Source organism: Rutidosis leptorrhynchoides, chromosome 11 (assembly GCF_046630445.1).
Source record: "Rutidosis leptorrhynchoides isolate AG116_Rl617_1_P2 chromosome 11, CSIRO_AGI_Rlap_v1, whole genome shotgun sequence".
Classification (NCBI taxonomy): domain Eukaryota; kingdom Viridiplantae; phylum Streptophyta; class Magnoliopsida; order Asterales; family Asteraceae; genus Rutidosis; species Rutidosis leptorrhynchoides.
Genome location: NC_092343.1, coordinates 281,882,146 through 281,895,449, shown reverse-complemented (window position 1 = coordinate 281,895,449; position 13,304 = coordinate 281,882,146). Strand labels below are relative to the sequence as shown.

The window sequence follows — 13,304 nt, the reverse complement described above, 5'->3', positions numbered from 1 at the left end:
GTGGTAGACAGAATTTACAAAGTAGTCGACCGTCTACTGCCTTGTTGCTGTCTACTGCCTTGTAGACACTAACAAGGCAGTAGACAGCAACAACAAGGCAGTAGACAGTAACAACAAGGCAGTAGACGGTCGACTACTTTGTAAATATCTGTCTACTGCTTTGTTCTCGCTGTCTACTAACCCTGCCAGTAGACGGGAATTCGTCTACCACCTTTATCTCACCGTCGACTACTTTGTAAAAATGGAAGTAGACGACAGATAAAGGTGGTAGACGGAAATCCCGTCTACCGAATGGTGTAAAAAGACAATTTTTTTTTTAAAAAAGTGTATTTTGTTTGAAATCTTAAAAAAAAAGTGTATTTTGATCAATTTCACTTTATATATTTTTCTTATTTCCAGGAAGAAAAATAATCACTTTATGGATGCATTACTACAGTAAACTCGATTGTGTTTCATTTTCTTCCGGTGAAGCAAAAATAGAAAACAAACTCTGCTTACGTTCCACGCAGAGGCACAAAACTAGGTTGTACTTAAGTCATATCATCCTTTTAATTATTATCATCACATACGGAGTATAAACTAAACTAGATTCCCGCCCAAAGTCCTCTAGAATCTCCTCCCTAGGGTTTGAATCCCTTCAACCTTCTACCTATCAATTACATCAATAATCAATGGCGGAAACTGAAAACGGTAAAAATATCATCGAAATTGAACAAGAGATCGAAGGAGACCAAACTCCTACTAATAACTTCAGTTTCAGTAAAATCGGTGAACACATTTCAATTACATCCGATGCCGATTTCAAATTCGATGTCAACAGTCTGCCGTCTTGTCCGTTGGCTGTCTCGCAACGATTTGATGTCATTATTGTTGCTCATTCTTCTGGTAAGAGTGATTTGTTATTTTAATTTTGTTTAGTTATTTTTTTAATTGAATGTTAGTTAGGGTTTGTATGTAAGCTGATGTTTTATTATTTATTTAATTTATTTAATGAATTATCATTTTGGTAATTGAAGGCTAGGTAGGGTTGTATGTAAGCTGATGTTTTATCATTATTGATTTTGTTTACTTATTTCCTTTATTGAATATTGGTTAGGGTTTGTATGTAGTGCTGATGTTTTATTTTTTAATTTTATTTAATGAATTATTAATTATTATTTTGGTAATTGAAGGCTAGTTAGGGTTGTATGTTGCACTGTTGTATTAAGTTCTATGTAGTTATAGAGTGTTGATGTCTTCAGTAAGTTAGTACTGAGGTTTTTGAATTCAAAAGAGGTCATTCTGAACTAAAAAATGATTTTGATTATGTAAGTTTATTTATTATATTGATGTTGTAGTGTGAAGAGCATAATGAAAAATGTTGTGTTGAATTTGTACCAAAAAGTCATAATTTTCTATTTTTTAAAAGAAAGAAGCTGTTGGATTTGATGTAGCTAGGTTTTGTGAAGTAAATTTGATAAGAAAAAATTAGTTTACAGAACAAATTAGATCTTTAAAATTGTTGGTGTTAAAATATGTACCGATATTTTTATGTATACGGCAGTTGGAAAGTTAGCAAGTTGGAACCTAGAGGGATTTACGTTTTATATTCTTTAAAAGAAGGGGAAAGCATTTTTTAGTTTTTATAAGCTGTTGAATGTTTTCTTTAATATTTCCTAACTTGGTTGCTGTTAGGGTTTTGTGTTGCTAAGACGAACGATGTTGTCGAAGAGTTGAATAAGGGAGGTAATGGTTCTTGTATACAGGAGCTAAGTGTTGTGGATGTTTCTATTGGAAAGGTTTCTGTATTGGCATTATCTGCGGACTCTTTCATGCTTGCTGCCTCTGTTGGTTCAAAGCTTTATTTTTTCTCATTGAATGGTCTTCTTAATAAGGTTAGCACTGCTTTTTGTTATTTCATATGTTCACTGTATAACTTTTTTAAACTGGGGTTTGTATGCATTAGTCACAAAATAATTGTTGCTGGTTTACTAACCTTTCGAAGTCTCGTTCTTTTATATTCTTGACCATATGATAAGTGATTTTAGTATGGGTTTTTGATGTGGATAAGAATTATATTGTTCATGAGTTGATGCAATGCCTTTATGATTATGATTCTATTAGGATAATGAACCATCTTTTGTGAAATCACTTGATGACTCAAGTTACATCAAGGACATGCAGTGGAGTTCACACTTGGAGGACCAATATGTTGTTCTTGCAAGTGATGGTAAATTATACAGTGGAGCTGGCCAGGACGATCTTAATAATATTATGGACAATGTTGATGCTGGTAAATTTGATAATCTCTCAATTTGACGATTTTCTTAATTTTGTCTATAGCTTGTACTGTCCTTTGTCTATAGATAACATCATAACATAGTAGTAGTTAAATACTTCTTTCTTTTTTGAGTATGAGTGTATGAGGTGCAGGTTGATGTGGGAAACAAAAGAAGAGCTAGTGAGATAGGATTTGTATTATTAATCTTGCGATTTCCATTTCTTTTGGTACAGTTAATTGGAGCATGAATGAAAAATCTCTTGCTGTGGCAAGTGATGGGTACTTACATATATTATCATCGAAGTTTGAAGAGAAGTTGAGGGTAAAGTTACTTTTCGATTCATTGGTTGGTGATGATCCGAATTGTGTTGTGAAAGGTATATTACTATTTGAATCGACGTTGTGTGTTTGCATGCATCATTCATGTATTATATATCTGTATAAGTTGTTATTGTTTGTTTTAGATCAAGAGTATGCTTTATTGCCAAATATCACTAATTGGCCTGTTGCTCCATCCTTTTCAAAAATGCTTCTTGTTCTGGATTCATGTGACTTCACAGTTTTGATCGCTATTGAAGATGACTTCATTACTATACTGACCCGTATCATTTTGAAAATGCAAAGAAGTGCATAGCCTTGTCTTGAATATGTTCCAACTTCAAATTCATAATCTAAGGGTTGTAGACTCACTTAATACCGTATTATCAAAGTCTGCCTGATCATGCTAAGTGTATTGAGGTTTTAAATGGAAGTTGAAGAGTTCTTATTGGTCAAATACTATCAGCATCCCATTAATATCTTGTTTATGCTGCTTATGCATCCTTCCACAATATCTTGGAAAGATGATTATTATTTTCTACCTCTTTAGAGGTGTGATATTGCATCACGTTATCACAAATATTCCTCTATAGTTTACACATTAAAATTTTTAAAATGATTATGTATGAGGATGAGGATATGAGGATAGCCTTATTTATGTTATATGGTATTGGATCATTTTTGTGAAGAGTAGACAACTGAAAGGGTGAAAGGGATGTGTGCAGCCACAATATTAATTTAAGTTATATCTATTAGTATTTATGAATTGGTTCACCATGTTTGTTAATATATCTGTCCTGATTATATTGTATCATTTTCCTTTTTTTGCTTTCTATCTAATTGATGTTACTAAATGTGTTCATGTTACTCAATTTATTCGTTTACGTATATTTTTCAATTTGAATGATGTTAATATATATATTTTTGCTTTTATACAGTGGATTCTGTCAGATGGGTTCGCCCAGATTGTGTAATGCTGGGTTGTTATTGTTTGAATGCTGATGGGAAGGAGGAGAATTACGTACTTCAACTTCTATGTGTCAATGATGGAAAAATTACAAACGTAAGTAAATTACTCTAGTATATTTATCTTTTGGTATGAAAAAGATAATAATTCAGCGTTTTCTTCGTTGACATGTCTTTTTCCTTGATCTACAAACTATTATGTGTTTATTAAAAAGTAGAATTATAATTAGCTTATGTTGATCAAACAATTTTGTTGTTTTACAGCCTTCTTCCAGTCCAGTAGCTTTGACATTTAGTGATGCGTTCATTGCTGTAAATGATGACACCATCCCGTGTGGAAGTGGACCCTATACGTCCGTGAGCTACTTGGAGGAATTGTATGTATTTTTTTTATATATTTATATTTTTGGACATTGGCAAGTGTTTTAGATATTTTGCCATGAGTTTGCTGTAGACACTGTTATGTTTTAGAAATCGGTTATGTGTAAGCATTACTTTTTCCGGGTGAGCTATACGAACGCGCTAATTATAATTTATTTAAATTTGAACCATTCACAGTGAACTTGCATTTGTTGCTAATAAGAAGAACACCAATGAACATATTGCGCTATTTGCTTGGTCACCAAATATGGAGAATGGAGCCTCCAAGATTGAAATAGAAACTGAAGCATGGTTTCCAACAATTCCTCTTCAACGTAACATTTACTTCCGCTTAATATTTTGGTTGATATTCTTTTTTTTATTTATTATTTTTCTAATTAAGCAGCTTAACATCAGATAACGATGATGATAATATGATTCTGGGGCTTGCTATCAACAAAATTTATAAGGATGAGACAATTACACTCCCGTGTGGGGAAGGAGATACAAGAGTTCCACCTTATTGCATTCTTCTGTGCCTTACTGTTGATGGAAAACTTATAGTGTTCCATTTTGCCAGGTATTTCTCGTATTATTGATTATAATATTTGGAGTATACCTTAATCAGAAGATACTTGGTGGTGGTGGAGCAAGATTGTCGGGTCTGGCGGGCAAGGTTGCAAATCTCGCTACTTGGGTAGTACTCGATTGGGACTTTTAGGGAGTACTCGGAAATTCGAGGAGAACTAGGATGTTGACCAAGTTTGACTGATTTTCCGAGTAATTTTGAGTTTTAGCCGATTATTCGAGTAATCTCGAGTTTTGGCCGAGTTTGACTGAGTACTCCCCGAGTTGCAAAAACCGAGTACTTGCCGAGTAATTCCGAGTTCTACAACACTGGGCGAGTAGGGTAACTGGTCACTTGGTAGTACTGGCTTAAAACAGCTGAGCCTGGATGGGTTTTGATCTTTTGAAGTGAACTATTTAGGAGGTTGTATGTGTTCTTAGAATTTGGATAAATTACAAACCATTTGACACATTCTTCACTTACCTACTCATGTTGTTTGGTCATTAATGAATGTAACTTAACCCTCTCATTAAATGAATGGGTCGAAATTGTCATCTCTAATGGTTGGATTACAATTTGTGCAGTGTTGTAGGCCCCACCACATTGCGAGAGGATTCTAATTCTGTATCTGATGAAGAAGTGGAGTCACCTCTCAGTTCTCAGCATCCTGTGATGAACATCGCTCATCATGAATTACAGACTCAGAAAGTTGAAGTCAGTGAACCAAGTGAGAAAGCAATTTCACATATAATAGGTGATACACAACAAGATGCTTTTGTTATGAAGCCGAATAATAACAGAGATGAAGGGCAGTCACTTCCTTCCCAGAAACATGAAGACGATTTTAAGACGGCAAATAAAGACGTTACGATAGTAAAATCGATACCTGATTCTCTTACAAAGTCTGCAAGTGATACATTAAACAAATCACGTTTTGGAACTTCAAGTGGATCAATCGTTTCCTCTAATGTTTTTGGAGCACAATCATCTTCATCAGGATCATTTTCTGGCGGAGGCTTATTTTCGTCTAATACTTTTGGATTTCAATCTTCTTCATCGGGATTAATGTCAAGTGGAGGCATATTTTCCTCTAAAGGATCACAATCTTCATCATCAGGATCATTTTCTAGCGGAGGCTTATTTTCTTCTAAGGCTTTTGGTGTGCCATCTTCTTCGTCTTCATCAGGATCATTTTCTAGTGGAGGCTTATTTTCCTCAAATTCTTTTGGTGCACCGTCTTCTTCATCAGGATCATTTAGTGGAGCCATGCTTTCTTCTAACACTTTTGGAGCACAATCTTCTACATCAGGATCATTTTCTAGTAGGGGCATAATTTCTGCCAATGCTTTTAGAACACAATCTAGTGGGGGCACATTTTCATCTAGAACTTCTGATGTGAAGTCTTTACAATCACCTCATTCTGCTGTTCAAGGAAGTTCACCTGCTACCAGTGTGGGGACCACTTCTGGTCCTCTAAAATATTCGTTCCCAAAGCTGACTTCTGGTTCATCAGCCCCGAGCAATCTTTTTCCACATGGAACTTCAACTGGAGCCACAGTTACGAAATCATTGCCAGTTGTTTCTGATACACAGACAAATCTGGGAAATTCTTCCGGTTTAAAGTTTTATGACAAGGGAAATCTTAAAAATCGCATTCCGTCAAGATTGTTAGATGCTGATCCAAACCTATCAGAACAACACAGTGTAAATACTCTTCTACCTTTCTTTTATGTTTGTATAATTAATATAATATTTATATTATAACTTTGCTTTTCAGTTAAATGTTTCATATCTTTCTATATATAATTGTTTTCCGTAAGGAGCTTTTGTTGGATGTGTGTTGGTCATAAAGGTTATTATCCAAGTACTTCCACTCATGTTCACCAAGTGACCCGATTGGATAAAAAAATGTGTTTACGAGCTAATTTTTACTCTTCTCTGGTTACAACTTATAATTGCATATTTGTGTACATTAGTAATAGATAATCAACAGGTTAGTTTCTATGTTTGATGCATGAGTCACGTTTCTAAATGTTTAAGTTGTTTTGCAGCTTCATAAAAGGGAAGTTTTGTTATTGGTTTGGGATTCATAGGATTTATTTTATGTTTCAGTTACCATATGTGTGTGTGTGTGTGTGTGTGTGTGTGTGTGTTTCATATTCATCATTTTGGAGTCTTTCTAGTTGGGTGTTAATTTTTTTGTTTCTTCGTATAACACAAACACTAGTTTCACTACTGGAGCTGTAGGCCAAAAAGCCCCAATATTTCAAATAACATTATAAGTAACAATTGAGTCTTTATGTTATTCAGGTTGAAGAGATGGCGAAAGAACTAGACACTTTGTTGGATTCTATTGTGGGACCAGGTGGTTTTTATGATGCCTCTGTTGCTGCCCATAAGCCATCCGTTGCAGCACTCGAAGAAGGCATTTTGCTACTCTCCGACAGATGCCAAAAGTCGACAGTGAGTACATATATCTTCTATCATTACTCAATACACTATTAGCTCACATAGTTTGATTACTGTATTACCCCTGTGAACAGTAACCTTCACAGGGTTATGCACATGGGTATTCTAGTAATTTCTTAATTTTCAAATCTTCTTGTTTTCGTAAACATTTTTTTTCTTTGTTTCGCTTTTTCCTCGGTGAAATGGGGCCCACACACCCTAAGTTCTTAATCTATAGTCTGGCTTTTTATCTTCTACATGAACTGTTCTCTTCTATTACATATCATTATTTTGCATCTGTCTTTTTTTGATTTTTAAGACAGGCAAACCTAGACTTTTCAAGGTGTTGGTAGTGTAGTATATGATTTCTATGTAATTCGATTTTCTGTAGTCTGAAATAGTTACCAAAATAACCTTTTAGGACACATTGCATCGAGGATCAGAAGAGGTTCAACTTCTTCTTGACAAGACGGTTCAAGGTACCCCAAGTGTATAGAATTGATCTTCAAATGTCTATACATCTGTGTACTTGTTTTTGAGTATTTTAGTCTACGACTTAATGTCAGTCTATAAACTTTGTATTCTGCTGTAGCTTATATTTTTCTTTTTTAAAAAGTTTTGGCGAGGAAAGTATATATGGAAGCAATCGTTAAACAGGCTACAGATAGTCAATACTTGGATATTTGGAATCGGCAGAAGTTAAGCTCTGAATTGGATTTGAAGCGTAGACATATCTTAGAGATAAATAAGGTATCTTTATGTGTTCTATCTGAGTTTCTTTTTTCTTTCTGATTTTAATGATATATGATATTAAGACGGGCCGTTATTGTTTGCCAGAATTTGACAAACCAACTAATAGAACTGGAAAGGCATCTAAACACCCTCGAGCTTCAAAAGTTTGGTGATAATAGTGATGTCAAAATGAATCGTAGATCTTTCCATTTGAAACAAAATCCACCAAGGTACAGATTTCATTATATAGTGAGTTGATAAATAAATTGATTTTTTCAGTAAATTATAGCAATAGTCCTTGTGTGGTGAACTTTAAGTTACATCAACCATCCTTATTTCTTACAAATTACACCGATCGTCCCTCATTGATTTGGTAGTGCAATGCGGTAGTCCCTGCGATTTTCATGAAATTACATTTATCATTCTTTTCTTTTTAAAATTACATCAATCGTCCCCGACTTACTTAAATTTCGCGTTAATAGGAAGGACGATCAGCGCGCATTATATGTAAGTCAAGGACTATTGGTACAAGTTTCAAAATATAAGGATGATTTGTGTAATTTCGAGAAAACCACATGGACTATCGGTGTAATTTTCAAAAGATAAGGACGATTGGTTTAATTTCATGTAAACTACAAGGACTATCGGTGTAATTTACTCTTTAATTTTATTAAAATTTAATATTTATTTTGCAGACACGTTCAGTCTTTGCACAGTCTACACAACACAATGAATGCACAGTTAACAGCTGCAGAGAAACTTTCTGAATGTCTTTCAAAGCAAATGGCTGTTCTTAATATAGACTCCGAGCCTGTGAAGAAAACAAATGTAAAAAAGGAGATTTTGGATACAATAGGATTCTCTTACGATGCTAGTTCTCCAGGTCAAGACAAAACACCGAAGGGTAAAGTTGTAATATCTTCAAATTCATCTTCTTCCCATAGACACATGAAGAAAAGTCAACAAGATAAAGTAAATAGTTTTGAACCAGAAACTGCCAGAAGGCGCAGAGACTCACTTGATAAGGTAACCTATTCTTCTACGTTCTTCTATATCATAACAATATATCCATTTGTTATGTTGCTGATGGCACATTTTGTGTTAACACATTGATTATCATCCCTATAAACTTGTATTGCAGAACTGGGCTAGCATTGAACCTCCAAAAACAACCGTAAAACGAATACTTTTGCAAGAGAACCATCAGATGAGTCCTGCTAGATTAACTTCACCACTTGGTACTCAAAAGTTTAATCAACGGTTGTCTGAACGTTCGGTGATTTCTCATGGCTCTTCACATGGTACTTCATATATGTCTCAAAGCAGAGGTAAAAAATTCAACATTCCCCATTTAGCTATATTTACTTACTGACATGTTTAGGATCAAACACAACCCAAATCTACCCACTATCAAGTAAAGTGGGTTAAAATTGCCATTTCTTTTATGTAGCTTTCACAGTAATGCAATAATGGTACTGATCAGAACTTTATTGATGTTTTGCAGGCAGCCAGGATACACAGATAAAAAAACATTCAGAGGAACAGTCCAGTTCCTCACTTAATAGTAACTACCGTTCAGATTCAACAAAAAATCCTCTAACTTCTGGGCACTTTTTAGGTTCGGTTTCTCAGTCAACAGCTGCTGTTACTTCGGATACTGCCAAAACCTCGTATGATCCTAATTCCGAAAAGCCCAAAAATCGCTTAACCTTCTCCATTAAGTCTGATCCTGTGTTAGTCAATGACCCTAAACCTGGTCAACAGTCTCAGAGTTTCCCGAATCTTTTATCAAATAACACAAAGTCAGTTGTGACAAATAAGAAACCTATCGAATATTCAGAATCCAGTACCAAAGATACCAACCAGAAATCTGTTGTAACCGAAAGCCCTTCTATTTGGTCCAAGAAGTTTCAAGAATCTTCGTTTTCTGCTGTGCCCAGTACAAACTCCAGCTCATCTACTGCATTTTCAGGAAAAAGTTTCTCTCTGGAAGCTTCTACTAGAGAAAATCCATCTCCCATTGCCACATCATCACCCTTTTCGTTTAAAGATACCAATCCATCTTCAACATCTGCTATATCACTCGGTAAATCTTTAACCGGTTTCTGGAATAAAGTGGGTCCTACTCAGACTGCCCCACTATCTTCATCTGCCACCTCTTTCTCTAAACCCACAGTAAATGTAGATTCGAGTGCTTCCAAATCTGATCTGTCTAAATTGAATCCCGATACAATTGAAACTAATGTAGTTTCAGCTCCAAAGTTTGACTTCAAAAGTCAAACATCACCACCTCAGCCTGATATTTCTGCTTCATCAGGACCTACAACTCAACCGTCAACCGGGTCTTTTTCAGTAAACAATCTCAACATAACGCCTACAACTAGTCCTGCTTTAGTGACAAGTTCTGAACCTAATGTAGTTTCAGCTCCCAAGTTTGACTTCAAAAGTCAAACACCACCTTCTCAGCCTGTTGTTTCTTTTTCATCAGGACCTACAACTCAACCGTCAACCGGGTCTTTTTCAGTAAATGAACGCAACCTAACTCCTACAACTAGTCCTGCATTACCAGTAACAAGTTCTAAACCAGAACAACTGTCAGTATCACCTGCTGTATCCTCACCGTCCATATCGAATCTGACGGACAGGGTTGGTGAACAGATCAACGGTTCAGATGTCGCGGTTACACAGGAGGATGAGATGGAGGAAGAAACTTCTGATACTACTCAACTTACATTAGGAAATCTTGGCGGGTTTGGTCTCGGGTCAAGCCCAAACCCAAACCCGTCTGCACCAAAACAGAATCCATTTGGTGCACCGTTTGGTAATGAACCAACAAATACCCCGATTGCTTCTTTTACTCCTTCGCCAACAACTGGTGGTCTGTTTAGACCTGCATCATTTAACGTTGAATCTCAACAACCTTCTGCACCACCTCAGCAGACAAGTTTCGGTGCGTTTTCTGGTGGTTTTGCGAGTAATAACAACAATCAAAGTAGTGGTGGACAAGGGTTTGGTCAGCCTGCTCGGATTGGGTCTGGTCAACAGGCTTTAGGGTCGGTTCTTGGCTCGTTTGGACAATCGAGACAGTTTGGATCTGGTCTACCTGGAAATGTTGTTTCACCGAGTCCGTTTGGTAGTGGTTTTGGTGGGAATCAAACTGCCGGTGGTTTTGCAACTGCTGCTTCAAGTGGTGGTGGGTTTGCTAATCTGGCATCAGCAGGTGGCGGCTTTGGGGGTCTAGCGGCAGGTGGCGGCGGTGGAGGATTTGCTGCTGCAGCTACTGGCGGTGGTGGTTTTGGCGGTGCAGCTACAGGTGCTGGGTTTGGTGCTGCTCCGGTTATTGGCGGTGGATTTGGTGTTGCTCCGGCAGTTGGCGGTGGATTTGGCGGTGCTGCGGCGGCTGGCGGTGGATTTGGTGGTGTTTCTGCAGCTGGTGGTGGATTTGCTGGAGCGGCGGCTTCTGGTAAGTGATTTTCTACTGTATATAAATCTCTTATGGCTATAAATATAATAGAGGTGGAATTTTCAGAATCCATTTATTTAGAATGTGTCAACATTATTTGTTGCATCTCAAACTGGACAAATAGTAAACCTGGCTTAAAGGTATGTGGGTCAGATCGTCAAACGGATTTAAAGTCATTAAATACCTTTTTAATGCATACAAACTCCTAAATCATTATGCTCAAATATTTAACTTACTATTGTATAAAATTGTTTATGCATTCACAGTAAACACTTCTTTATTTGCTATTAAATTACTCTATCTTTTTAAATAGTAGAAGAAGTGTTTGTGAGTCACAATTCAACAAAGAGTGTTTCAGTGGGCAATAACCGGGGGCGGATCTACCATGTGATCCGTGGTTGCAAGGAACACCATTGAAATACGCGATGTAGTGGATTTTTTTGACTAGTGATACTAGTGGATAGTGTAATTTTTTTTGTGTGATACCATTGAAATAAACCATCTAGTAGAAAATTTTCCTGGGTTTTAACAGGTGACACCAGTGACCATCAATCGGGTCAACCCTAGATCCGCCACTGGCACTAACATATATAGTTTTAATAAATGATTTTCTCTTAGATTTAAGTGATCTGTCCGATTAGTTTTCTCTTATACATGATTGTAAACCTGTACAGAAAGCCCTTCACTAGGTGTTACTGTTGCACTTTAGCTATTTAACTAGGGGTGTGTGGGCCCTGTTTCACTGGGAAAAAGCAAACCAAAAATGAATTTAATTTTTTATAAAATAATATAAATTACGAAATTACTAAAATAACCCTGTGCAGAACTTGCTAATGTTAATGTTCACAGGGGTATATATAGTAATGAAACTATGTGTGCTATTAGTATATTTAGTAATAATTAATGTTTGATCACCAAGTAAGTATATGTTAAAATGGTGTAGGTGGGTTTGGAGGTTTTAGTGGTCAAGGAGGAAGTGGATTCTCAACATTTGGTAACAGTGGAGGAACTACTAGGCCTCCGTCTGAGCTCTTCACGCAGATGCGGAAATAGTTTTATTTCACTGGAAGACAAGTAGCTTCAGGAACTGTGTTGCACACAAGTATATGAGCTTGTGGGGTAAATATAAATATATTACTACTATGTATTAGCTGTTATAATTGTTCATCATTGAGGAATTAAATATATTTCGCTGACTCTTGATTCTACTCAGCAAATATTGATTGCAAAGTCAGACGGTTGCTTGAAATCATGTTATGGTATCAAGTTTTGAACCAAAATCAACTAATGACTGTGTTTTGTTTCATTAAAGAAAATAAAACATAAGTCAAACATTTATATCTTAATCAGTCAGGGGCGTTTAAGGCTTAGCACTGCCTATACCTAGTTGGTTTGCATACTCAGGTCTTTAGTTGATTTGTATGCAGTGGCGAATCTAGGTTGAAATCTCAATGGGCTCTTCAAAAAGATTGCAAAGTTAAGTAAATTTGAATGGTACTTTAGTGGTTGTTTACCTCCTAATAATAATATATTTTAAAAATATACGCGGTCTTATAGTTAAATCTAGTAGTGTCCTATATAATTTGAGGAGTAAATGTTATAAAAGTTTTTTTTTAAAGTAGTGGAGTCATATGTCCCCACATTACATAACATAGACTCGCTAACTCGCCAGTGTTTGTATGCTATCAAAGTTATTTAACTTTACGGTATAAAATAGGGTTAAAGCCATAAATAGGCTATATACTTTTATTTTTGTTCCAATGTAGGCTATATATTCAGAAAAATATCAATTTAGGCTGTATACTCTTAAAAAATGTATCGATGTATACCAACAAAACTTAGAAACCTGCTAACATCATCATCTTCATCGTATCAACATCATCATATAATCGGAGCTTCAAATTACTTGAAAATGATGCCAATAGCCTCGACTAATAGCTTTTTGTGAAGTATTAAGATTCAAAATTCACAACGATTTCACAATTCGATGAAGAATATGAGCGGTTTTTATGAAGAACACCAAAATTGTGTTTTCTTGACATGAGTACATTTTTTGAAAGTATATAGCCTACATTAGTATATTTTGAAGTATATAGCCTACATTGGAATAAAAATAAAAGTATATAGCCTATTTATGGAAAAACAAGTTGCAGGGTTTTTTTTCACGTCATATTTAAAAGACAAAAAAA

General features: G+C 35.8%; 1 protein-coding gene across 1 annotated transcript; it reads left to right on the top strand.

The window, feature by feature from the left end:
* Nucleotides 1-455: 455 nt before the first annotated feature.
* LOC139876294 (nuclear pore complex protein NUP214) lies at nucleotides 456-12,396 on the top strand. Its single transcript, XM_071863597.1, has 17 exons — nucleotides 456-885; nucleotides 1,675-1,874; nucleotides 2,104-2,272; nucleotides 2,494-2,637; nucleotides 3,517-3,641; nucleotides 3,809-3,921; nucleotides 4,103-4,239; nucleotides 4,322-4,484; nucleotides 5,057-6,176; nucleotides 6,783-6,935; nucleotides 7,342-7,399; nucleotides 7,537-7,670; nucleotides 7,758-7,882; nucleotides 8,348-8,678; nucleotides 8,794-8,980; nucleotides 9,157-11,115; nucleotides 12,059-12,396. Exons 1-17 carry the CDS (start codon nucleotides 672-674, stop codon nucleotides 12,166-12,168), a joined length of 5,442 nt encoding a protein of 1,813 aa, XP_071719698.1. The 5' UTR covers nucleotides 456-671; the 3' UTR covers nucleotides 12,169-12,396.
* Nucleotides 12,397-13,304: the final 908 nt, after the last annotated feature.

Coding starts and splice junctions, on each gene's coding strand:
- LOC139876294 (XM_071863597.1), top strand. CDS start 672: ATGGCGGAAACTGAAAACGGTAAAAATATCATCGAAATTGAACAAGAG. Junction 3,922..4,102: donor GTGAGCTACTTGGAGGAATT/GTATGTATTTTT, acceptor AACCATTCACAG/TGAACTTGCATTTGTTGCTA. Junction 7,883..8,347: donor TTGAAACAAAATCCACCAAG/GTACAGATTTCA, acceptor TTTATTTTGCAG/ACACGTTCAGTCTTTGCACA.